Source organism: Rissa tridactyla, chromosome 6, assembly GCF_028500815.1.
Source record: "Rissa tridactyla isolate bRisTri1 chromosome 6, bRisTri1.patW.cur.20221130, whole genome shotgun sequence".
In the NCBI taxonomy this organism is placed as follows: domain Eukaryota; kingdom Metazoa; phylum Chordata; class Aves; order Charadriiformes; family Laridae; genus Rissa; species Rissa tridactyla.
Genome location: NC_071471.1, coordinates 18969603 through 18995692, shown reverse-complemented (window position 1 = coordinate 18995692; position 26090 = coordinate 18969603). Strand labels below are relative to the sequence as shown.

The 26090-nt window shown below is 39.9% G+C and overlaps 2 protein-coding genes across 4 annotated transcripts; one reads left to right on the top strand and one right to left on the bottom strand.

The window, feature by feature from the left end:
- The first annotated feature begins 2099 nt into the window (after positions 1–2099).
- Positions 2100–18363, top strand: COPB2 (COPI coat complex subunit beta 2). 3 transcript variants are annotated; one of them, XM_054205845.1, is made up of 22 exons: positions 2100–2194; positions 3756–3893; positions 4529–4615; positions 6390–6516; positions 7669–7817; positions 9048–9194; positions 10521–10620; positions 10762–10904; positions 11126–11325; positions 11712–11822; positions 12106–12194; positions 12276–12382; positions 12678–12821; positions 13418–13548; positions 13853–14060; positions 14287–14397; positions 15229–15443; positions 15683–15775; positions 15855–16035; positions 16178–16246; positions 17544–17633; positions 18008–18363. In XM_054205845.1, exons 1-22 carry the CDS (start codon positions 2192–2194, stop codon positions 18101–18103), a joined length of 2739 nt encoding a protein of 912 aa, XP_054061820.1. In that variant the 5' UTR covers positions 2100–2191; the 3' UTR covers positions 18104–18363. The 3 variants fall into 3 exon arrangements, with proteins under 3 accessions (XP_054061820.1, XP_054061819.1, XP_054061822.1); XM_054205844.1 differs by having other exon boundaries at positions 17541–17633; XM_054205847.1 differs by lacking the exons at positions 17544–17633; positions 18008–18363 and adding an exon at positions 17268–17527.
- Positions 18364–18859: 496 nt separating this feature from the next.
- Positions 18860–26076, bottom strand: MRPS22 (mitochondrial ribosomal protein S22). The gene is made up of 8 exons (XM_054205848.1): positions 25918–26076; positions 24895–25049; positions 23968–24132; positions 22578–22721; positions 22057–22140; positions 21323–21468; positions 19981–20089; positions 18860–19036 (listed from the first exon to the last, which is right to left on the bottom strand). Exons 1-8 carry the CDS (start codon positions 26036–26038, stop codon positions 18944–18946), a joined length of 1017 nt encoding a protein of 338 aa, XP_054061823.1. The 5' UTR covers positions 26039–26076; the 3' UTR covers positions 18860–18943.
- Between the last annotated feature and the right edge of the window lie 14 nt (positions 26077–26090).

Below are 26090 nucleotides of genomic sequence, written 5' to 3'. Positions count from 1 at the left end.
TACAGAATTAGTAAGACATCCATAATTCTACCTCAAGATAATAAAGTTAGTCAAGCTCAGAGATGCTGGCAAACTGAGACCCAAAGTGAAATGCAGTGATCCCGGGAGGTGCCACATATCCCCGTAAAGAAAATAAGCAACGTCTGAAGTCTGGAGAAACAAAGAATTTACCTAACAGTGGGAGTGTCCTGGGTAGAACAATCCTTCCCCTACATTTTTTCTTTCAGTGTTCCAGCCTGTTCTTTCAGTGTTCCACCTGAGCTGGCTAAAAATTATGAGTTAGACTCAAAAGACATAAATTTTACTCAGATCATTACTTTTAAACAAGATTGTCCAGATTCTACATCCTGAAATTACGTACTCAAATGTTTCAAGCATTATTCAACAATCATTAATATAATGAAATGAGAGTGAAAAGAAAGCCTCAAAGAAAGCTGAAAGTTTAAACTCACTCGTAACAGTTGACAAAATTGTGCCCCTTTTCTTGCTTCAGGCATTTCTCTCCTCGCTTATTGTCATCAGGCGTGCGTTTTTTAAATTTTAAGTATCTGTCTTTTCTGTCTTTGCTCTCTTGTAGTGAAAATAAAAAGAGTTGAAGTAATCTCTCTTTCACACTTTTGTTTGTTTATGTCCTTCAAACTGTAGACACTCCAGGGAAATGTAGTCCTTCTTACTGTGTTGTAGGATAGAGCACACGGGCTCCTATTCCTCAGGTGAACGCTTGTATCAAAAGGAGAATTTTCTTTAACTGAATCCCAAAGAATATAAATATCCTCCATGTTATTCCTCTCCTTTATATAATGAAATGTGGGGATTGCAATTTTTAATTAAACTTCAATCTGGCAGCAGTGCTAGGAGAAATTTTCTCAACAGTGGTTCCTTGTGCTTTGGTGCTTCTCAAAATCTCACATTCTGCATGATGTTTCTACAAGATGCTGTTTGGGGTTGCAGTATCTGTAGCTTTAGCTAACAAAAAGATTAAGAGGAGGACAAATGTTTGTGCTGGTTTTGACTGGGATAGAGTTAATTTTCTTCATAATAGCTGCATGGGGCTAAGTTTTGTATTTGTGCCGGAAACAGTGTTGACCACACAAGGATGTTTTAGCTATTGCTGGCCAGTGTTTATGCAGAAGCAAGGTTTTTTCTGCTCCTCACACTGCCCTGCCAGCGAGCAGGCTGGGAGTGCACAAGAAGTTGGGAGGAGACGCCACCGGGACAGCTGACTCCAACTGACCAAAGGGATATTCCATGACATGACATCATCCTTAGTATACTCAGTATATAAAGCTGGGGGAAGAAGAAGAAAGGGGAGAACATTTGGAGTGATGGTGTTTGTCTTCCCAAGTAACCGTTACACATGATGGAGCCCTGCTTTCCTGCTGAAGGCCGAACACCTGCCTGCCAATGGGAAGCAGTGAATTAATTCCTTGCTTTCCTTTGTTTGCATTCGCAGCTTTTGCTCTACCTATTAAACTGTCTATCTCAACTCATGAGTTTTCTCAGTTTTACTCTTCTGATTCTCTCCCCCATCACACCTGAAGGCGGAGTGAGCAAGGAGCAGCATGGTGCTTAGCTGCTGGTTAAACCATGACGTGTCACATAACCTTTCACATCTACAAGGCTGGACTGGCCAGGCTCACATCTTTCTTATGACATGAGAGAGGCAAGCTGGCTCCTTCCAGGGGCTTGCTTCAGGGCCCTGTCATGCTCACCACTGAGGACGTGGCCCCTCTGACCAACGCCGCCATTATGCACACTGAGAGACCACACTGAGCAGGCAAAGGGAATCAGAGGACCCTTGTATTCTCCAGCTCGCTCACAACCGGGCAGGCCTTGGTAGCTCTCCACCACCATCATCATCATCATCTACCTGAGAGGTCCATGGCCGCACCAAAGGATCGTGGCAGGGGACAGCGAGGACCGGACCTCATCTCACGCCAGTGGCCGTTATAGCCGTTACAGCCGCCCTGAGGTGAGGGGGCGCGCGCTCCCGCGCGCGGCAACTACAACTCCCATACTGCCCCGCGAGGCGCAGCCCGGGCGCTGCCGACTACACATCCCGGCATCCCACGGGGGGCTCTCTCTCGCGAGCCCCGGGAACTCTGGGCGCCGCTCTCGCGAGAGCGCGTGGGTCCGGAAACTCCACGTCGGAGGGTCGGAGACACCTCAGCCGTCGGGGCGACGCGGGGCCATGGTGGGTCTGGTGGCCGCTCCGCCGGCGGGGCCTGCTGCCTGCCCTGGGAGCGCGGCGGGGCGGGGGACCGGGAGCCCGGCCCGGGCGGGCAGGGGTGAGGGGGGCGGTGGGCCGCGGCCCGGGCGGAGAGGGTTGAGGGGGGCTGCGGCAGGGCCGGCCGAGCGCGCTGCGAGCAAACCCCCGGTGCCGGAGGGTTGCTAGGGGCCGCGCAGGGGTGAGGGGCTGAGCAGCCGCCAGGCCCGGGGGTCGCGGGGCCCTCCGTTGGGCCCCGCCCGAGGCGGTCGGGTTTGGCTCAGGGCAGCACAAGTCAGGAGTAAGTCCGTGCGGGGTCTTCTTACTTGATTCGGGCTTCCCTGTGCCCGTGCTGCTTGAACAGGTGGTGGTGTTATTCCGTAATTTAGGTTAAATACGGGAGAAAGTGCTTGAACGTCCCCTAGCATCATTATGCTTGTGGTCACGGAGCAGATCCCTTGGGCTGTGTCACCAGTGTGGGGTTGCAGGACAATTTCTCAAACAGAGCTAACAGTTGTCAAAGTGTTTTGAGTATGTGTTGCAGCTAATCTCTTAGATTGGCCATGGTCTAGTCCTTAGTAGCAGTAGATAAGAGCAATTCCAAGGATAAACGCAGCATCGTGTGTAATTGTCTTGCCTGCTTTCCTAGTATTTATGGCAGCAGCAATAAATCACAAGTTCATTCTCTGCCGTCAGATGTCATGTCCATAAGTTACAGGTACTACATGATAGCTAGGTATCTTTTTTTCTCCTTGTGGTGTCTAACATATATAACCACAGGTTTTATTTTGCTACAAAACACATGCAGCATTCTGTGATCAGATATTACCTGTTACGCTCTCTGAGATAAAATGTCAGCAGCATTAAGCGAGCTCAGCAGTCTTTGAGCCTCTAAATGAATCTCTAATGCCTCAAACATTTTAGAAAATAGCTTTGGTGTACTTCATGCCTTTTAAATGCACTGGCTTTACATTGCCAGTGATGAAAGTGGAAGGCCAAAGCCCTCTTTATAAGAGAAAGACTTAAACTTCTCTTTTCCCCCATTTTTGCAATATAGTGTTCGGTTCTAAAGCTTAATGTTGGAATTGTGAAAGGAAATAAATTTATAACAGGCAAATGTTGTTGTGATAACTGGCTTATACACGTCTTCGTTATTTCAAGTGAAATAGCAGGAATATTCATTTTCTATTGTTTCTATTAGAAGCAGATTCTCATTGCTTTGCTTTAGTAGTTCAGGGACACCAGGAAGATGTACAGAGCATCTTTTTTTTTTTTTTTTGACTGTTCTGGAGATACTTTATACAGTATGAAAAACTTCTCTATTTCACAAAGTTAAATTAAATGGATCCATTGCCATTGGCAGAGATGTGATGTTTCAAGAAACCCCTACAAAAACAAGCAGATGGATATAAAATAGTAGTTTTCTGTCTGCCTGAAAAGCAGAAATGACTCTTTTTTTTAAAGTTTAACTTCAGCTTTCCTTCCTCCATTGTATTCCTGTGCCAGTTATGTTGAGTGACTTAATATTCTTAATTCTTTTCCTCTCTAGCCTCTTCGACTTGATATAAAGCGGAAACTAACAGCTCGGTCTGACCGAGTGAAGAGCGTTGACTTGCATCCCACGGAACCATGGATGTTGGCTAGCCTTTACAATGGTAGCGTCTGTGTTTGGAACCATGAAACCCAGGTGATGATTTTTGTTTTCTTTTATTATGAAATCTTCGTAACTGACAGATGCATAAACTCCATTTTTTCAATACTAGATACACAAGAAGAATCTTACGTTACTGCACTAATTGACTGTATTCTCCCCATCTAATTTACAAAAGTCACTATAATAATGGACAAAGAATATCTTGAGCTATAACTTCAATGGTGTTTCGTTTCATATAAATTTATTTTTCAACAATGATATGGTTTCTGTATTTCTTGCAAACTTAATGCCCTTCCTTCTGAGGGATCAGATGCCTCTGTCTTGTACCTGCTATTTGTATTTCTGAACGCTGAAGGAAGTCTTAGCCCTCTACCTATCTGTCAAGTATAGTTGAAATTGGGCAGCAGCTCCAAAAGTGTTTGGGAAGTCTGGGGCTGGGTTAAGCACGAAGGGAGGACATAAAGGTGGTGATAAAAAAAACAGAAGAGGCAGGCATTTTCCCCTGCTTGGACAGGGATGTTCCTTTTAAAAAGTGTATGTGTAGTATTGTAGGATTCTTTGGAGAGTTGCCAAAGACAATATACTGAACACTGTTACGAAAAGAAAAAAAGCTGATTTCAAAACTGTTATTTTACCCAGTGCTATAAACTTATTGTTTTTATTTTTAGACTCTGGTGAAGACTTTTGAAGTGTGTGACCTACCAGTGAGAGCTGCAAAATTTGTGGCAAGAAAGAACTGGGTTGTTACGGGAGCTGTAAGCTATCTTCTTGTGATTTCCATATGCAGTGCTATTTCTCTAATTTATATTTTCATGCCATTATTTTGTACATCCTAATAGTATGGTTGATCTGAACTTGTAGAAGAGAAAGGAATACTTTGCTACGGTTTCCCAGAAATTTTCTGCTTTAAGTAAGCTTAGAAACTTGAACTTTTTATTTCAAAGGAGAGCAACCTAATATGGTGGCTAATCCTACATGTAGTGCAAGATCTAGATTCAACTTTTACTGTCAACTGGAACACACTCAGCACCCAATTTTGACTATATATTAGCAGCGCTACTTTAACTAAGGTGAAACTAATGGCTATCCCAGACTTTCTACTTTTGTTCTTGGTTATATTAAAAATAATTTTTTTAGAGTTTTGTTCACCTTAAGAAAAATACTTTTTTTTTTATATACAGTGAGTCTAATTCTTTGAGAGCAAAAGTTTTATTCTAATCTTCATAACACATTTTTCTTGATGGAAGGAATGGTTTTTGTCTAAATTGCCTAAAATTTTTTGTCTCTATTTTATTTGCTCGTCTTCTGCCCTATACACAGCAAAAAATCTTGTTGTCTTATGTTGCCATGACCCAGTTATTTCAAGTGGGCACAGTTTCCCTATAAGTACAATACTGCCGCCTTAGCAGCACAGGTGTTCAATCAGCTGTATGAGAACTGGATTAGGAACTGAAGAAAGTTGAAGTCTCCATTTTTATCAGCTGAATTTCTCCTGAAACGTTTTCTTGATCTGATTCAGTGTGCAGCTGTATTTGTCCTAGCACTCCCAAGGGAGGCTGCAATGCAGTAGCAAGAAATAGTAAAGAAGGGGCAAGACAGGGGCTGTCAGCAGCAGAGCCAAGTCTTAGTGACTATGAAAATGTGACGTAAGCAATAAGTCATTACGTATTCTGTGTGTTCTGTGTTAATTATGCTGATAGCTGGCCTCAAAAACACATACTTGTCCTTTTCTGCCATTCCAAAGGGTGGTTTCTGTAGGTATTGCTGCTTAAACAGGCATGTGTGTGAAAGAGGAAAAGCGAGAGTGGAAAAGTAAATGCTTTGGATAAAAACGCATAGTGTAGAGTTTATCACAGCACCTAAGTTTCATTTACTCTGATGGCCTTGTAAGTCATGGTCACTTCTGAAAGCTTTACCTGATGTTTTATTCCTTGTCAGATAGTTCTTCAAAATCGGGGGGTTGGTTTGGGTTTTTTTGTTTGGTTTGGGTTTTTTAGAGGTTTGGGAATACCGTATCTGAAATAAAGATATCCTTTTTTTTTTTTTTCTTTTTTTACCTAAAAACTCGATTTTAAAAAAGTTAAATTGAAATAATCTTTCCACTTGATTTAGAGCTACAATTTCTTTCCTCCTGACCCCACAGCATTAACATCATTGTAAGTCTGATGTTGGAGCACCTTGCTTTTCATTTTCTAAGGAGCATTAATAATTTTCCAAGCATTTTTGCACTTCCTTTAATTTTAAATCAAAATACTATTAAATGTATCTTTTAAAAATTAGATTTTAGTTGAAGTTTTCCTCTTTTTATAAATGCTTTGCAATGGGCCTGGGTAATTTATATACTTCTTAATCAAATTCTGATTTGTATCTACTTGTAGCGATGTGCAGAAAATACATTTTCTTAAACATTTTGTTGTGGTGGAATGATTTTTGTTGTTGGTTTTTTTTTTTCTAACTACTCTGCATTGAATATAAGGTGTATTAAACAGAGAGTCCTATTTTAATGGTTGCTTTTCATCTCTTTCATAGGATGACATGCAAATAAGAGTTTTTAATTATAACACCTTGGAAAGAGTTCACATGTTTGAGGCTCACTCAGATTACATTCGTTGTATTGCTGTGCATCCCACACAGCCTTTCATACTGACGAGCAGCGGTAAGAGTTCTTTGGTATATTTTTATATTTGTTAACCAGCTATTTTTAGGCTTCTGTTTTCTACTTGAAGGATTGTCTGTTTTTTTCCTTTTTCTACTGAAACAGGAATCCTTGAGCAAGTAGCCAACATGACAGTTGCCACTTCATGTTATTTCTTTACCATATGCATTCATGTTTTTAATGGGATATCAACTGTATTTGCAAATTGAAATGTAATAGCTTATATTCGTCAGAGAAGACCAAAAATACCTCATTGGTTAGTATCTGCCAGAGGAAAAGTTCGTATGCGTGCTAATTAGCTGTTGTTTGAGTTTGCCACACTAAAGTTCTGGGTTATGTTTTTTTTTAAAAAAAACAACAATGGTTTGGAGTATGTTTTCAGATGGCAATCTGACTAGAAGAAACAGATAACATTAATCTCTTTTTTTTTTTTTTTTCCCAAAATGCCATTGAGTTCTCCGTTATTTGGGGTGACCTATTGCAGTGACTATGTTACTCAGAATTGGGAGATCGCAGTATCCCAACAGATCTGGCCCAAGAACATCTACATTGTGCTCCTTTTCCTTCCTGGAAACCTTGCTAATGCAGTCAGAGCTCTGCAAGGATGCAGAGAGCCTTTGAGTCAGAAGTACCGTATATTTCTCCGTTTTGCTGTTGAAGTTAATATGCTTGCACCTGAAACAAAGGGACTAGGAAGCCAGCATGGTTGTCTCAGCTGCCTGTTCCTTTGTGCTCATCAGAGTAGATGCTGCAGAAGAAAGCACAGGTCCGATTCCTTAATGTCTGCCAAGTATTTTAAGTTTAATTCAATACCTTAACATAAATTCTTAATCTCCCTTTTTAAGGCAGATGTCTGGTCTGAACAGAATATTTAGCTGAGCTGGGCAGACTGATTTGTTTTAGTTTTTATGACCATTTTGCTGGACAATCTTTTTGATGAACTTATACTCCCTGTGGTCCTTCTGCAAGGAAGGACCAGTAATCTTAGACATGAAAAATATATTGAGTGTTAGCAGTGCCTGCTTTGAAGGAGAAGGGACGGGTGAGCCTTTAACTTGAAGTTAGTAAGAATTACGTAGTTTACGAAGGTAGGTATCAGAATATATTAAACTAACTGCAGCTTGGTTTTTTGTTGTTTTGTTTTTTTTTCAGATGACATGCTTATTAAACTCTGGGACTGGGATAAAAAGTGGTCTTGTTCTCAGGTGTTTGAAGGACACACCCATTATGTCATGCAGATTGTCATAAACCCAAAAGACAATAATCAGTTCGCCAGTGCCTCTTTGGACAGGACAATCAAGGTAGATAAACTGTATTTGGGGGTGGGTGGTCATTAAAAAATTATCAGACAGAATACACAAACCAATAATACTGTATGGACGGTGGGTCAGAATTCTTAAAAGTAGGTGCAATAATAGAATTTTTATTGCATAAAGGCCTGAACGTTGGTCAAGTTACTATACACCTACTAAGAAATTCAGTTAACTTACAAGATCACCTGTCACCTCTAATCATTGAAATGTGGTTCTCTAAATTTAAAGTACTGCATTTCCATATGGATTATACTGAAATACTGGGGAGGGGTAATGGTTATACTTCAATGAGGGGTTTGGGCGAATTGAAACATATATACACATGTAGTAAAGCCTTTAACTATGTGCATTTAAAAAAAAACAACAAACAAAACCACAAAAAAAACAAACAAAAAAACCCCCAAAAACAAACCCACTAAACCCATTTCTCCCACTATTTTCCCTGTCCTTGGCTGTCTATAATATGAATTGTTTCCAAAGTGTCTTCAGCCTTCTTATGGTGGACCCTGATGAGTTTCATTTGCTGTGAAACTATTACTAAATATGAAGGCCTAGAGATTTACAGCCACCCAGTCAGTGAGACTTCATCACGTTCCCTATAAATTAGCAGTATATTGTCTGTAAAATGCCAGTTTTGATTTCATACATCCTCAGATGTTGAGATTAGGTGTGTGTAAGTGTTGATTTGTTGTGATGATCATGGGGAAAATAGAAGTGTATCTACAACTTGACTCACTTAATTTGGTGTCCTCATTTAGCATGAGATTTGTCATTCATTTACTGTAACTGGAAAAAAATAAAATTCTGGACACAGTTTGGGGCAACCTGTGTATGCACAAACAGTGCATTTTCTAGGTCTATTATTTAATTTCATAAACAGATACTTCTTAAAAGCAGCATCTTACATGGTTTTATGTCCTTAAAAAAAAAAAAAAGTTGAAAGAAACCAATTCCACTGTTCTGAGGTGTGAGCCCAGTGTGTGCAACTTAGCATGTTATTTCTGTTTAATGACAGGGGGTGGTAGTTTGATAAACAGTTGTTCAAGTTTTTCGCCTAAGAAAAACAAATGTATCTTTTGAATTTCATATTCCATATCTTTGGAATTGTAAATGTACATCTGAATACCTACTCTGACAAGGTTGACCTGGATGCAAAAGATAAACAATTACAAGCAGTTGTGTTCTATTGTTGGGTTGTTCTGGTGTTCTTTTGGGAAGGTGTGGCAGCTTGGCTCTTCTTCACCCAACTTTACTCTGGAAGGCCATGAGAAAGGAGTAAATTGCATTGACTATTACAGTGGAGGAGACAAGCCGTACCTCATTTCAGGTGCAGATGACCGGTTGGTTAAGATCTGGGACTATCAGGTATGTGGTCAACTCTTTGTAAACTCTTGTGCAGACTGCCATACCAAAACTATTAGTGAAAAAATAGAAAAAGAGGGAAAAGACTTGAATACACCAACAGATTTTCCTCCTTTGTCCTTGGAAAGAAGGAGGTGGGGGGGGAATGTTTAATGTAAATAAATATTTCAGTAAAAAAACCCAACTTTGTTAACCCTTGCAAAAACCTGCTGTGAATTTAAATAACCTCAAAGTTAATTTGCAGAATTAAATTTGACATGAGGTTTATATTATTAGCATTGTTTTTTTTTTTCTTGTAGCTTAGTAATCCCTACCTTTCGGACATCTTTTTTTACTGTGGATAGAGGCCCTCCTCTCCTATGTTCAAATGTGAATATTCTTCATGTATCAACTCTTTCCATCCTTCAATTCTCATTCATTTTTTCTTTATTCCCTTCCCTCTCTCCATTTTCTTCCTGTGCACATTTACACAGGCACGTGTGTGTATGCTCACAGGCACATGTGTTTGTACTTGACAGTTTGTTGGGGTCATGAGGTGACTTGTTTGAATGTTCTACAGGAAAAAAAAAAAAGTGATAGAATTCAGGGACTGTTGCTGGAACCTAGAGCTCCTAAGTTCTTCCTGCGTACAAGTTTACGAATGGCCAGAAGGGCAAGATAAAATTTGTTAGATAGTACTTTCACGTTGTTAAAGCATATTGCCCTAGGGTAAATCCAAGCTCAGAAATTAAAGCTAGTGCTGTTAATTTAAGTATGGACTGCAGTAAGGACCGCTACGTGCCCCCATGTACAGTTGTATATACATCACTTACCTAGTCCAATTTTAGTTATCTCAAGCAGGGTAGACTTTTCTTTCATAACTGTATGAACGAATGTTCCTAACAAAGACAGTATTAGATCTGTCTTCACATGTATTTAGATTCAGGTAGAAGTTTTGCTCTGATTTTTTTTTTATTTTTTTTTTTTCAGTGAACTAAGCTTTCTGTCTTGCTTTGATCTGTGCTACCTGGCTCTGAGAAGTGTATCTTTTAGGCAGAAACCCATCTGAAAATAGAGGGGAAACAACTATGTCAAGGAAAATAAATAGTTTCTTCTGGGGAGGAGGAATTAACTCAATACAGTCACAGCTTTTAATATGTCTTATGCTCTTTGAGAATTTTGGAAATAAATATTGCTGGAAGAAATCTAGAGAAATACGTTTTGAGATAAATTTTGGATTTGGGGGCAGACTTTTCTTTTAAGAAATGAAGGTAAAAATGTAGCAATGTGTTTATTATCTGTGCCTGTACCTCTGACTTGTTTGGGGTTTTTTTGTTTGTTTTTTTTCAGAATAAAACATGTGTGCAGACACTGGAAGGACATGCTCAAAACGTGTCGTGTGTCAGCTTCCATCCTGAATTGCCTATCATTATCACAGGCTCAGAAGATGGTAATTTTGGGTTTTTTCTGATATATAAAGGACAGGGGAAGAGCTTGTGGGAGAACTCTTCTTGTGGTGTGGCCACATACCTCCTGCCCTCATATTGAGAGAAGAGATAAAAGGCATACATTTATTTCTCTTTTCCTCTAGGAACTGTGCGCATTTGGCATTCAAGCACTTACCGCCTGGAAAGTACCCTCAACTATGGTATGGAGAGGGTGTGGTGTGTGGCCAGTTTAAGAGGATCCAATAACGTGGCTTTGGGATATGATGAAGGCAGCATTATTGTTAAGGTACAACTAATGATTTGAAATGAGAAATGGTGATTCGTCGGTGTCCTGTGTACAGAGCAACTAATTTCTGATTCTGCGGTAATATGTAAAATACTGAAAAATTGGCATTTTAATTGGCATTTTTAGACAGAGCCAAGGTATTTCACTAGATACATTCAACTGAAAAGGAAATCAAGAATGTATTTCCTCCATCTGCTAAATTCTTGTGCTACACTTCCTAGCTTGGTCGTGAAGAACCTGCCATGTCCATGGATGCAAATGGAAAAATTATTTGGGCTAAACATTCAGAAGTCCAACAGGCTAACTTGAAAGCTATGGGAGATGCTGAAATCAAAGACGGAGAAAGATTGCCACTGGCTGTAAAGGATATGGGGAGCTGTGAAATCTATCCTCAGACAATTCAGCACAACCCTAATGGACGGTAATAGATTTTAGAGCAAAATACTTAAACATATCTGACTTCTCCTTTTTTTTTTTTTTTATTATTTCATATTGGAAAACTTTTTGAGTGAAAAAAAATGAGTTGCATTTGTGCTGGTGGCTGAGAGCCTGCGGAGAACAGGTATATTGGAGCCAGGCACTGTAAAATCTGAGTAATGGATGGGCTTCACCTGTAAGAGCTCACAGCATAAACGGACATCCCTTCCTGTGACATTTTTGGCATATATGAAGCTCTCTTATTCTGTCTGCATTTGCAGTGATTATATTGGACTAGGGGCCTTTCATTTTTCAGATAATTTATGTGCTTGATCATGCCTGTTGAACTGAACGCAGATATCCAACACATGCATCTTTCTCCTGTTGTAGGTTTGTTGTGGTGTGTGGTGATGGTGAATACATCATCTACACAGCTATGGCTCTGAGAAACAAGAGCTTTGGTTCTGCACAGGAGTTCGTGTGGGCACATGATTCTTCAGAGTAAGCGTTGCAGATTTTTTTCCTTTGTATGAACTTCAATTTGCTGCCACTAGTTTTCAGGCTGTACAAAGGGTAAACTGGCCTGAAGACTAAGACCTGTGTGGATAATGAACTTTCAATAACTGTCCTGCTTTAAAATTTTCCATTTGTAGCACTCCACTAATTTTTGAAGATAAATCAAATGCACTTGTTTTGTAGCAACCTACAATTCTAGTAATTTGCTACTTAGGAAGCTGAATAATTTTTTTTTTTTTTTTTTTTTTACAATGCAATTTCTATTTAGATATGCCATCAGGGAGAGCAACAGTGTTGTAAAGATATTTAAAAATTTCAAAGAGAAGAAGTCATTCAAGCCTGATTTTGGAGCAGAAGGTAAATATTTAGTTTTAAAATAGATATGTTCGCACACTTTTTTGCACAATGTGGATTTCTTCCATCTTTATTTTCTTGCAGGCATTTATGGTGGCTTCCTGTTGGGGGTCAGATCTGTTAATGGTTTGGCATTCTATGATTGGGAAAACACAGAACTGATTCGCAGAATTGAAATTCAGCCCAAACACGTAAGTTTCTGGATGGGACTGAAGATATTTACCTGTCCGTTTTTACTGACTTTATTTATTTTACTAGACTACTGATTTTCTTGAATGAAGCCAAGCTGTCAATTATAAAGTAATAACTTCTTAAGTTTTATGTCAGTCTTGTAGCAGAAGTGGGGGGAAAAAGTCCCCGTATGTGTTGGTTTCTCAGGTCCTAAAGCTTCTGTTGGAATTAACATGTTCTAACACTAATTTATACATCCTCCTTCCTTAACCTGGGGTCTCTAAAACGGTGCTGTTGTTGATTCTGATGATACAGATTTTCTGGTCTGACTCGGGTGAGCTTGTCTGCATTGCTACGGAAGAGTCGTTCTTCATTCTGAAATACCTATCAGAAAAAGTTGCAGCAGCCCAAGAAACACATGAAGGTGTCACTGAAGATGGAATTGAAGATGCTTTTGAGGTACCTTCTATTTAAAAAATGGAATAGGATTAGAGGTCACTGAAGCAAGTCTTCCCAGAGTGTAACAAATTAGTCCCTAACATAGTCCTATTAAACTTTAGTTTCCAAAACATTGAGTACCACATGGTGTCCATCTGTCTGAGGAACACTGTTAACCATTTCATTTGGGTTCCCTGGGGAGAGTATCCCGGTTTGAATCCCAGCACGACAGACCTTGATGCCTACGTTTCTCTTCATGCATCTGTTTACTGTTCCCAACGCAGCTATAGAGGTTATTTTTCAAACACACATTTGGATACCATGTTTACGTAGTTTAAACCTTTTCTGCAATTCTCAAGTTTTGAAATGCTATTGAAGTTTGAGAACAAGTGAAAAAACAACCAAATAAACAAAAAAAAACAAAACCAAAACAAAACACTGCGTGCTGTGAAATGTCAGAAAGAAAAATTTCACAAGGAAGGTTGTCTTTGATTAACGTTTAGTTAATTGTCTTGCTTAACATTTAGTTTGGTGCTTGTTTCCTAGATTTCTAATTGGTTTAGTTAAGAATTAAGGTAGGCATTTCTATAGCTACTTAAATCAAATTTTATTTGCAGGTTCTTGGTGAGATTCAGGAGATTGTGAAAACAGGCTTGTGGGTAGGAGACTGCTTTATTTACACCAGTTCTGTGAACAGGCTGAACTACTATGTTGGAGGAGAAATTGTCACTATTGCCCATTTAGACAGGTAAGTTCCTGCATCAAGTTATGAGCAAGCGTTAAAGGTTCTTTCAGTGAAGTTTGGACAAGGTGAACCTCCTCACCTGCTTGCTGTGCATTGCTACTTTTTCTTACATATCATGCTAACGTAAGTTCTGAGGCAGTAATATCATCTTAAAGGGAATAAACAGTGTTATGTGAAAGCGTATGTATTGTAAAAGTGGAATCTTTCCTGTGAGCATTCTTGCTACCGTTAAGACCTATTGGAGTGTTTTTTATGGACTATTTGGTAGTGGATCTATTCAAGGTGAATATTCTTTGTCTTGTTTCAGGACAATGTATCTCTTGGGTTATATCCCTAAGGACAACCGACTGTATTTGGGCGATAAGGAGCTGAACATTGTTAGCTACTCGTTGCTGGTCTCAGTGCTTGAATATCAAACTGCTGTGATGAGAAGAGATTTCAGTATGGCTGACAAAGTTCTTCCCACGATTCCAAAAGAACAGAGAACCAGAGTTGCGCATTTTCTTGAAAAACAGGCAAGAAAACTACCTTTTGGTTATCAAAAATTTAACAAATCAGTTTATTTGCATTTCTAATTGAATTTGCTAAGCAAAACCCATTCATGTTACCTGTAAGCATAAACTCTTGTTAATCATCCATTTGATAATACCGTAACCTTCTGTTTAGAGGGTTTTTGTTAGAACATCTGGGATGCTGTTTGACCTGACAGATCACAGTCTCACTTCCAGACTTTTGTTTTAGGGCTTCAAACAACAAGCTCTTGCAGTATCTACAGATCCGGAACACCGTTTTGAACTTGCTCTTCAACTTGGAGAATTAAAAATAGCATATCAGCTTGCAGTGGAAGCAGAGGTAAACATAAAATTTTTGGTGGCTTATACTAATTCTGAGTATTAGCATAAATCTGAGAGGCCCTGTAAGAAAAGACAGTGGTATATGGGGATGCAGTGCAGCGCTCTGAACACTATATAAATAGTGTTCCTCCAACTTCCTCGATGAAGCTCTTCTGCTTGTAATTCAAAGGAATCCAGGCTGTGAGGTGGGGATAAAAGAATGTTGTCTGCTCAGAAAGCTACGGGAACTCCTGGAGAATACAAAACTGGAACCAAGCCTTAATCTCCAGTATTTAAGAGTGAGGAGGAATGGCAGGACTGAAGCCTCTGGGCCTTTGTTCCAGCCTTGGCAAACGTAAACCGATGCAGAAGGAAGACTGGCAGGCAGTGATTTGTCCCGTTGCCATTATTCAGAGAACTGATCTCACAGTTCCTGTTGTAAAATAATGAAGTTAGTGATAAGGAATGTGAACTTAGTTCCAGACACCAATACATTTCTTTCATTCTGAGGGTTAACTTGTGAGCTTTCTTTAAGAGACTGTTACTGTTTAAATTTCCAAAGTTATTTCTACCTCCTCCCTCCATGTTTAATGAAAAACTATTTATTTTCTGTAATGGTATAGCTGTGTAATGATCTGCATGTAACACTCACCGTCTCACGCTGTGAAGCTGCACTAATCACAGTATCTCAAAGGGAAGACAAGTTTAATGATGGGATATGGTACCTTCACAAGTAAACTAACGTTTCTGTGTTGAATGCTCTGAAAATCTTTAAAAGCCGTTCAAAACTGCGAGGGTTACGTACTTTTTGGTTTTTCTTTCCCTCCCTCTCCCCTTTTTGTACCATTAGTCAGAACAGAAATGGAAACAACTGGCTGAACTTGCCATTAGTAAATGCCAGTTTGGCTTAGCCCAGGAGTGTCTCCACCATGCCCAGGACTACGGAGGACTACTGCTGCTGGCCACAGCCTCAGGAAACGCTAACATGGTGAATAAGTTAGCTGAAGGAGCAGAAAAAGATGGCAAGAACAATGTTGCATTTATGAGCTACTTCCTGCAGGGAAAGTAAGTAGCAAGCAAGAGATGCAGGTTGTTCCGTTTGCTTTCTGAAACGCAAAGAACCTCGGGTTCTTCTCATGGTTAACTACAGGTAACTTAAAACTTCATGGAGAAAGACAGCGGCGTGTGCCTTTTCAGAAAATCTGATTCTATTTTATGATGGCTGCTACTTTAACAGCTAATCCAATGCAAAAATTTGTCTATATTAAATTCACTGGTTAAAATCAAAATTTAAAATCTTCTAGGCTTGATTCATGTTTGGAACTCCTGATTAAAACCGGGCGTCTCCCAGAAGCTGCTTTTCTTGCACGGACATACTTGCCAAGCCAAGTTTCAAGGTAACTTCAAAGCATATGTAGAGCGTGAAGAGTGTTGTCACAATTAGCTGTATCTAACAGTTATGGCTTGCATCCCCAGGGTTGTTAAACTGTGGCGGGAGAATCTCTCTAAAGTCAATCAAAAAGCTGCTGAGTCTCTTGCTGATCCTACAGAATATGAAAATCTTTTCCCTGGATTAAAGGAAGCTTTTGTTGCTGAAGAATATGTTAAACAAAGTCTTGCTGACTTGCGGCCAGCCAGGGAATATCCCCTTGTCACTGTAAGTAAGAAGTGGGAGCTCTTCTTGTCTCTAGAAGAAAAACATTTGGTGTTGTGTAAATTCAGCTTTAAGCAAGTCAGTGCAACCACAGAAACATTCCATGAACATATGTTTTGGTGGTTTTTTTTCTTTTTTTACTTAGCCAAATGAAGAAAGAAACTTACTTGAAGAAGCAAAAGGCTTTGAGCCTTCTGGAGTCACGGCACCTCAGGTGAGTGTTTGCCACTAAATAATGAATTCTAAGAAAGAGGCAACTTTGCTATTGTATGGGAACGTCTACCCTGGCCAATAACGGTCACTAAATTTCACTAACAGTGGACAAATTAATTACTCCTGAGTTCCATGTTCTCTTGCCTCAGACTCTTCTTAATCTACTGTAACTACTAATGACTTCTTCACTCTGAAATTATTTCTTTTGGGTAGTTACTTATCTTGGTTCATCTCTTGTTAGTATATGTGAGTAATGGTACTCTTACCATTGAACTCATCCTGCAGAAAACCAATTTCAGTTGCACATACAAACACTGCCTCAACTGCTGCTAGTTTTCCAAAAGCTCAGTAGTTGGAATGTGGAAACTCTTGCATATTACAGTAATTCAGAATGCTTTATATTCTTTGCTAGTGTGCGTGGTTGTGCAATAAGACTGTTCTATAACTAATTGGCTAGGAATCCTACTCAATTATTTGAAAATATGTTCTAATTAATATCTGAAGTAACTCAAACTGATTTTTCTTTTTGACCACCTCAGCTGTCCAACTATTATGCAGCAAACACGACTTCAGTGTAAGATAATGAGGCACCCACATTGAAACAAACACTTAAAATACTGTGTTTTTTCCTTGTAGAAGCACTACAAAACTTCACTGACAGTTCAGAGAAGTTAGCTTACTTTCAAATAGCTTTAGTGACTGTTACGAGCGTATCCTTGCATTCGGTTAGTGATGGCATAGAAGTCCTTAAACAGTTGTCTCACAACTGAGACTGAATAAGGGAAGTTTTGTAGGAGATAATTATGTAATTAATATGATTAACAGAATAGTACCATTGCTTCAGTAATGATATTAGCTGATAAATTATCTTAACATAAAACTTGTGCGGCAGCAAAGGAGGATGAGTGTTAAACCATTATAGGGTTCATAGGCAATGCTGCTTGCCAAAACTTTTGTGACAGTCTCAAGTAACCTCATCTCTTTCCTGCTGAGGACTTTGCAAATCTCTTACATTTTAACAGTGCTGCGGTATTTGAAACTAACTGACACTTTCTGAAGGCTGTTTTCATTGCATCGGTTCCATCATCAACTGTTTTAAATAGACTGGGCAGTGAAACAGTCTGTACTGGTTTGACAACTAGAACGCTTCCTGGCTGTGAAGATGTGGCTGAAGAATTGTGAGGGAAACTCTGAAAGAGAACCACCACGAGAGGGGGATTATAGGTCTACTCTTTACTTGCTTTTGTTGAAAGAATTTAAACTCGAAAGAACTTAAGGCATCTCTTTTTCATTAGAAGAAGGCTGAAGAACCAGTTCCATCTCCTAAACCTGAGGTGATGAAGACAGTTTTGCAGAATTCTGATATACTTCCAACAAGAGATCAAAAGGTACTGAAATGTATTTTTATGAAGGGGGAGGTACAAGCACTAAATTCATTTTGTGTTAAAGACTTCAACTAATGTGATGAAACCAAGGTACTGGAAAACATCACTTTCTGTATGAATAGACCCAGACACAGTAATATAGGGCCGTTCCTACAGCATTGTGGATTTACAAGGAACAAAAGGTGAAGCCCAAACACAGTGGGGCTGAACATAGTAAAAAGTTGCAGTTCTGAGAGGGGTAGCTTCTCTCTACAGCTTGCTTTAACAGTGGTGTTTTGCGGAACGTGCAAATACACCATAGAGAATCATACATCACATAAGCTGGCTAACATGTAACCATACTAGTGTCCCCTTAATCTAGTCTTTCCTTTTCCTAGACACTACTGGACTTGGAAGATGATTTGGATAACTTGGATCTGGAAGATATTGATACCACAGATATCAATCTGGATGAAGAGATCTTAGATGAGTGAACATATTTTTTCGATGACCAAATCAATTACTCCAAACAAAGGAATGAAGTTCTGTGGACTATGTGCTCCAAGTTAATTTGATTTTTATACTGCAAGTGGACCATCTACATGTAGAAAGAAGGGTAGACCCAGCAGCTGTACAAAAGGAATCTGCTTCCACTATGTTGAAATTCAAGATACAGGCCTGCTCCAGTGCATACTAACAAATGTTTTCATTTATCAAGCAATTAAATAAACCCTTTTAAATGTTCTATTCCTCAGTTCTCCATTTACTATTCTTAGCCTAGCCTCAATAGTGTGTATTGCAAATACTTGAAACAGGAGCACAGTAGCCAAGCATTAGTATTTTAACCTGACTTTTCTTAGCATATACACTTAGGTATATGGTCACTTTTTCACCTGTGCTATTTAGTTTATACCTGTTAACAATTAGAAGCTCAGTTACTCTTCCAAACAACGCTTTTAGCTAAAAATTCTAACAGAACAGTAATATGTCTTAAGGGATGGATGTGGTGTTAAACATGTTCCTAAGCAAAGCTGTCCAGACCCTACGCTTACTTCAGTAAGTAAAATGAACTGTGGGCAATTCTTTAGATTGAAGATGCAACAGTAAAGGAATTCAAGTTGGGGCATGTTGTTACCTCAAAACAGAAGCCATGATGAGTGCTATAAGTTCATTTACAGAACTTCTGAAAATAACCAGCTGCTGTAGTGATTCTTACATATTTTAGAAAAAAAAAATTCTAGAACAGTCAGTTGCATCAGTCTTTCTTTGAAAGTCTTTATTGTGGAATCCTATACAGAGACTGTTTATAAACTCATGATGAACTAAGGTTTATTTCATGAAGCTGTAGAAGTAGCCATTGCTTCTTCATAAGCCTGGAGGGCCAGTTGTATATAGCCTTCTTTCTGTGATTCAGTTTTCACAAATACCTGCAAACATGGCAGGAGAGAGATTAACGGACAATTAAGAGCATAGTTGCATAATGAGATTTCATGAGTCCAGTGGTGCACCAGCCAGCTACAGACAAAATCCTGGTGCAGCTACATACAGCTTAAAAAAGAACCAAAACAAACCACAACCTGGCATGCACAACAGTTCTAGTTAAGTATCTGCTGCTTAAGGGAAGGAGAAATTTAGACTACTAAATAGGCTTCTGCTGTTTAAAAGCTTTCTCTTTTGTAGTTAAGTAGCCTTGACATAAAAAAAGCTGTCCTGGTTTGAGTGACACAGGACTAATTTCTCCTCTAATGCTTGCAAAAAGTGCACTTTTCTAGAAGACTCCGGTGTCTGAATTTGAGAAAATATTTGCTTTATAGCCAGCTAGGCTATGTGGGATTCAAGGTCTCAGTGTTTTCAAGCCTTGCCAGGTGCAGGGATGAGGAGGAGTGAGACCTGGGCACTTGACCTAAGCTGGCCAACAGCATTGTTTCTTTCCATCAATGTCACATTCAATATAAATTAGAAAGTTTGCTGTGGAGTATGCGCTCGCTCTCTCCCTTGATGGCTGCGGTCCAGAGAACTCCTTGCCCCACTGCTGGAGCCCTGAGCCCTTCCCTTCTTCCCCAAGCCACAGTGCTCACAGTGTCCGACATTTGCTGTCCACTGCTGGGAGTGCACAGCTTCCTGCTGAGAGAATGGGCTGAGTACAGTCCTTGTATATCTTACATTGGTATCCGGATCAATACTGGCTCTTTAGTATTATTAATGTTAATTATTTAGTCTTACCCTATTAAGTCTTTATATTTCCATGCTCATATTTCCTTGTTTTTCCCTAATTCTCCTTCCCAGGTGGGGAGGGGTCATCGGGTGATAGAACAATTGTCTAAATGACAATAAGTTGTTGTGGGTTTCTCAAACCACAACAAATGCATACCTTGATGAGATCCACTCCTTGAAGTTTCCGTTCTTTAGCTTCTTTTGCTGATTGACATTCAGGATGAAGCATATGATACAGTGTAATTAAACTTGTAGCATCATCCAGCCTAAACAAACAAAGGCCCATTTGTAGCAATTACTTAGTATTTACTTTGCACACCACAGGCTTTCATAGACTTCTGCTTTCACTGAGTTACACAGTCATTAGAACATACAGCTAAACAGGCATCCCATCATCTATCGCAATGGCAACCTCTTCATGAGAAGGAAGACAGAAGGATGTGAACACCAAGGTGCACCAGGTAAGGTACACAAATTTACCCATTCTGCAGGTTAGGCCTGATGTACTTGTTCAGCAGTACTAAAGCTGAAATCTCTCTGTAAAATACAATTAATTACCTAACAAGTATTTAGCAGAACAACCGTGCCAAAGAGAAACTTTCTGACACAGACTGCAGCAACTAGCACGTTTTACAGAATCAGTTTTATAAATCTTGTGACACCTAGCCCTCAGCTGAATTTAAATCTGTAACGGGCGTTTTACATAAATGCGAGCATAAGCCAAAAGTGGGTGGGTGGCAGGTAAAGATGCTCCAAACTCTGGTAATTCAAATTGTCCAGATATTTGAATTTAACAATTTAACAATTTTGACAACAATTTAAATTGTTAAATTTAACAATTTAACAATTTGATTCCAAAACTGGAACTTTGCTGTATTTCTTTGTATCCTCAAGTTGAAAAGTAATATCTGACCACCTGTTGAAAGTTTCTAACCACCAGTAGGAAATGAATGCCGCCATCACCGCAGCTTGGAGTTCTAATTGTACAAATTTCTCCTAGCTCTAGTGACATTTTGAACAATTAAATGCTTCAGGGAGTTTTGAGTAAGTTTAGCAGCACATGTTACAGAAATTCATCCATTTAAAATGAAAGCCTATCTATCTGTTCCAAGCTACTTAGGAATTACTTTAAACTACAGAGTGTGTCAATCTTAATAGACAAAATTGAGCTTAGTAGTACAAAAGCATTAGGCTTTAAGATCAGCACTGCCCAGAGCTGGAAGTGTACTGACAATTACAAGGGAAACAAAAATAAAACCCCAACAACTACAAAAGGTTAATTTTTCCAGAAACCTAGTTTAATACCCTACAACTTCATGGACTGTAGTTGGTGTTTCCATTCAGCAACTATATAGCTAAAAGTTACAGCTAGCTCAAAATTCCATGCAAATGGAAACTTCTATACATCTTACAGAGATACTGTTTTCATTTTCAAGCAATAGTACATGTTTTCTATTTGTTTAGATAAGCAGAATTAATAAGTGACAAACACCACTTACAAGTCTCTCTGGATCATATCTATTAGTAAGCCATCCGTTTTCTTTCTGTTTACTAGATACCACACCATTCCTCCAAAGTGTCTTGTTGAACGGAGCAGATCGTATTTGGCATGTTTCTCAATGTCATCGTAAGTCCGATGATGAACCTATGCACACACAGAAAAGGTTTCAGTTTCATTAGCGTAACTGGAGCTTGGTGACAGTTTCTCCCCTCTACCTCTCACTTAAAGTTTTTTTATCTATTTTCAGACATCCCTAAAGCGCAGGAGTAAGCCACAGGCTGAACCATGCTACCTTAAAGCTTTAAGCATGTTATAATTCAGGGTAACACCAGAATAACCCAGTTCTTAGTACTTGGGCATAGACATCTTTATGTTAAGAGAAAGCTAAAATACTAGCTATGTACTAAAAATTTGGGGAGGGAGGGACATAGCCTCTGAACCTTAATTTCACTGCTGTCAAGTTGTAATCTATTTTTGAAGGGTAAAAATGCTAAAGCAAAGAGGTGAAATCTTACTATGAAAAAAAGGTACTTCAAAAATTGCCCGATAGAAGTTATGTTCTCAGTGAGTCAAGAAAAAAAGAAAAGATCATCACAAGGATAACAGGTAATCTATGGAGGGGGGCAGAACACATGTGAACAATTTTATCACCAGATAACACGTTTACAAAACAAACCCTAAAGTTCTTCACTAATATTCATTATTTATTAGAAAACTGAAAAGTCAACTCACTCTGATATAGTCAGGGGAATCTGGCTCGAACTGAGCAATGCACATGTTAAGGATATCCTCATGACGGTCTTGCCGAAATACAGTCTAAAACAACAGTTCAAATTCAGGAATAGATACTGTATCACACCATTCCAACTATCCAAAATCAAAATAGCAGCCACAATATTTCTCTCCTGTGTAACACTTGCAGTGAGTATCCCCTTAATCACAAAACAAAATGGATAGAAGTACAGTAACTCCCTTGATAACAGTTTCTCGACTTTTGCTTCTGATCCACCTGTTCACATTTTCAGATTAAGCATACAATTTTATCAATGCATAACAATCTAATTTGGATTTATAGTATGTATTTTAAGTAAGTTACAACGATAAGCAACTGTTCAAAACAGAATTCAAGCCACTTAAAACATACAAGCAGGCTGGCTTATTCAGAGCTCCTCTAAGTAGCACATTTTCACTATCCGAGCACAAGCAAGGAAAAATGATCAGTTTTGAAAAACAGGAAGGCAGGAAGCTCTTACCCCAAGGTGTTCATCCTTGAATACCACTGGGGGAATAACTCTGCGCCCTTCTTTTGGGAAAAATATCTGTATCATTCTGTCTCGTTCTTCCCAGGTCGCTTTGCGTAATACACCATTTGGTTCTCTAACTACAATGAAACGCTCCTGAAAACAAGGTTTAAAAAAAAAAAAAAAAAAAAAAAAAAAAAAAAAAAGCAGCATTATCTCCCAAAGCCTCCTCTCTTTGTAGCCAGAACCATTGTAAAAAGTATTCATATTTGGCAAAGGCCCTCTATATCTCAACCCACACTAATACTACCAGTTTCTTTCTGACTGTTGCTATATGCTAAATTCACAATTTCTCCCTTGGTACCTGCTAATGGAGTGCTACATTTGCATCTTAATTTTATTTTATGACATAACTATGCATGTGCCTACACTAAAAGCTACATCTCTGTGAAATTTAGACAGATAACATAACTAATACCCACAGAACTGAGTTAATGTTGCTGCTGGCCTGTTTTTATGCTTTCAATAACATCTACTTAATTAAGAATGCAAGTGCCTTGTACTTTTTAAACTTTGTTTCAGAGGTAGGTGCTAGAATCAAGCAAGGGCAAGTGCAAAACAAAAGATACAACAAATAAAGCAATATATTCAGATTTATTCACAAGCCTATTTGATTTAGGGCTGCAGACAGGAAAGAGGAAGTTTTCAATACATTGAGGCAGGAGAATAAATAGCAGGTTCCTGGAGAGAGCTCTTGGATGGAGTAATAGATGGAAGAGTTGGCAACTCATTCACAGGATCATCACCATATGCATCTTTGAACCATGGAGATGACTTAAAATCTTAATTATTGTTAAGGATTTTTCCAGCCTCTTATTACTGGTACTGAAGACAAGCTAGATGTTTCATTATACCAAGAAATCTAGCTGTCATCTTTATCCCTATACTCCACAATTTTATTTAACAACTGTTTCTTCACAGCTTCCACATGAATTCATTTATCATTTACTCAGGTTTCCACCAGATCTTTGCAACTGTGAAGCAGCTCCATCTTTTGGTTTATGCACAGTACCAAGTAATTCAATTCCACAGAAAACTTGCAGGAAGCATGGAAGAAGTCAGCACTTTGCAGCAAGTCACAAGTATATGCTTTTAAAATAATTAACTAGCTATCCCACGGCTCCCCTACGCACACCTGCTTCTGAGCACTGGAATTAATTTATCATTATGAGTTAGAAGCAAACATTTAGAAATATGTCTTTTTATTGCCTTGTACCAGACTGAATTTACAATTCCTCAGCATTTTTGCAGACTGCTATAACAACATTTTTTTAAAACCTAAAGCTTACTTTGAAATTAAGAATTAAAAGCTCTTAAAATAAGTTTATATATTGTTACTTACACGATGTGGAATGGAATAAGTTAAATCTGTAAACACATATTTTGTAGTTTCAGTTCCTTCAAGAAATTTGTCTTCTGCTAAGACATCATCAATTGGTTCTCGTTCTTTCAAAACAGGGGGCATAATTAGTTTTTCTTTAGCTTCCTCGATGGCTTTTCTTGTGGCCTTAAAAAAAAAAAAAAGGTAGTTAAAAAACCCTATCCTTTTGGAAAGCTAACATACAATTTTGGGACAAATATTTTTATTTAGAGAGAAATTTTAAAAACCTTTCCCCCCAACCCCCTTCTGCAGTTGAGAAGAAGTGAGACACTAATTCAATCTCCAGGTAGACAAAATGCATGTGAACAATATACCGCTACTGTAACTTGGGCAATTTGGTGGAAGAAGTTCCAAAACTAAAATCTATGTATCATACTGCAAACACCAAGTTTATTTCAGGCATTTTGCCATGGCAAAATTCCCCCAAAGCACAAACTGCAATAAACAGTTTATATATTGCTGTGATTGTGGTTACATGAGAACTGGTTTAAGTCAGGCCCCTTTGTCATCCCGGACTGTGGTCAGACAACAGGAAAAAAGGGTAGTCAAAGGATTCCCAGGGCTATAATTTAAGCATCAGATAAAGCCATTTAACACAATTAGGAAGTGTAAGGAGAGCCAATAATAAAGGAGACCTTTCACTCAAGAAGAAAAAAAAAGTACCCAATCTCCTTCTATAGTCCACAAAAATCAGAAACCATTAGATAAACAGAACTGATGATTTAAAGTGAAGAAACACTGATGTACACTGGTTTAGGAAATGACCTGAGACAAAAGAAAGAAACTGAAATGTTTTCAATAGCAGCATTAAAGGAAGCAGAAAGAGGGACTGTTACAGACTTTTTGCTAAAACCAAAACTCAAGTCGCAACAAAGCAGAGCAGCCTACCTCTTCCAGCTGAGCTTCTGTCATCAGCTTGTACTTGGGTGGTTTAAGCTCCTTTTTCACCGGCCTAAAAACTTTCTGCAGGTTGAGCCCAGTCATTTTGTAGAGCAGATTCTGAACCGTTTCATCCTCAAAGGAAGGCTTAGTGGCTTTTCCCTCTGTGGGGGGATTTCACAGGCTGTTAACCTGGTCGGCGGGGAGGCCACGGTCATTGAATCTTAGAATTGTCTAGGTTGGAAGGGACCTTCAAGATCATCTAGTCCAACCATCAACCTAACACTGACAAAACTACCACTAAACCATGTCCCTAAGCACCACGTCTACCTGTCTTTTAAATGCCTCCACAGGGATGGTGACTCAACCACTTCCCTGGGCAGTTCCAATGCTTGATAACCCTTTCAGTGAAGAATTTTTTTCCTAATATCCAATTTAAACCTCCCCTGGTGCAACTTGAGGCTCTCTTCTCTTGTCCTGTTGCCTGTTATGTGGGAGAAGAGACTGACCCCCACCTCTCTACACCCGCCTTTCAGGTGGGTGTAGAGAGTGAGGTCTCCCCTCAGCCTCCTTTTCTCCAGGCTGAACAGCCCCAGCTCCCTCAGCCGCTCCTCATAACACTCGTTCTCCAGACCCCTCACCAGCTCCGTTGCCCTTCTCTGGGCCCACTCCAGCACCTCAATGTCTTTCCTGTAGTGAGGGGCCAAAAACTGGGCACAGTACTGGAGGTGGGGCCTCCCCAGTGCCGAGTACAGGGGGACGGTCACTCTCCTAGTTCTGCTGGCCACGCTATTGCCGATACAAGCCAGGATGCCATTGGTCTTCTTGGCAATGGGGGCATACTGGGGGCCCCCCGCGCCTCCTCCCGCCCTCGCCGGGCTCCACCGCGCCGCACACCCGCCCCATTCCTCTTCCCTCCCACTGGGCGCCTCCCTGGGAACCGCAGCGCCCACCGCGAAGGGCACGGCGGGGCTCAGCGGGCCCTCACAGGCTGCGAGACCCGTCCCGGGGCAGGGGATCCCCCTCACGTACCGTCCGCAGTGCCCGCATCCTGCACGAGTCCCCGCCGCGCGCGCCAGCCCCACAGCGCCCGCGCCACGCGCGACAGCCGCGCGGGCACCAGCGCGGAGCCCCACGCCCCGAGCGCCGCCATCTTACACACGCCCTTTCCCGCCCCGCCGCCGCGCGGCCCCGCGAGGCACGTC

What these genes read in the sequence shown, in the direction of transcription:
- COPB2 (XM_054205844.1), top strand. An exon ending in CTTTGGACAGGACAATCAAG is followed by an intron (nt 7,818 to 9,047) that starts GTAGATAAACTG and finishes TCTTTTGGGAAG; the next exon opens with GTGTGGCAGCTTGGCTCTTC. An exon ending in AGCTTGCAGTGGAAGCAGAG is followed by an intron (nt 14,398 to 15,228) that starts GTAAACATAAAA and finishes TTGTACCATTAG; the next exon opens with TCAGAACAGAAATGGAAACA.
- MRPS22 (XM_054205848.1), bottom strand. Translation starts at nt 26,038, where the DNA reads ATGGCGGCGCTCGGGGCGTGGGGCTCCGCGCTGGTGCCCGCGCGGCTG. An exon ending in CAGAAGCTCAGCTGGAAGAG is followed by an intron (nt 24,133 to 24,894) that starts GTAGGCTGCTCT and finishes TTTTTTTTTAAG; the next exon opens with GCCACAAGAAAAGCCATCGA. An exon ending in TCAAGGATGAACACCTTGGG is followed by an intron (nt 22,141 to 22,577) that starts GTAAGAGCTTCC and finishes CTGTTGTTTTAG; the next exon opens with ACTGTATTTCGGCAAGACCG.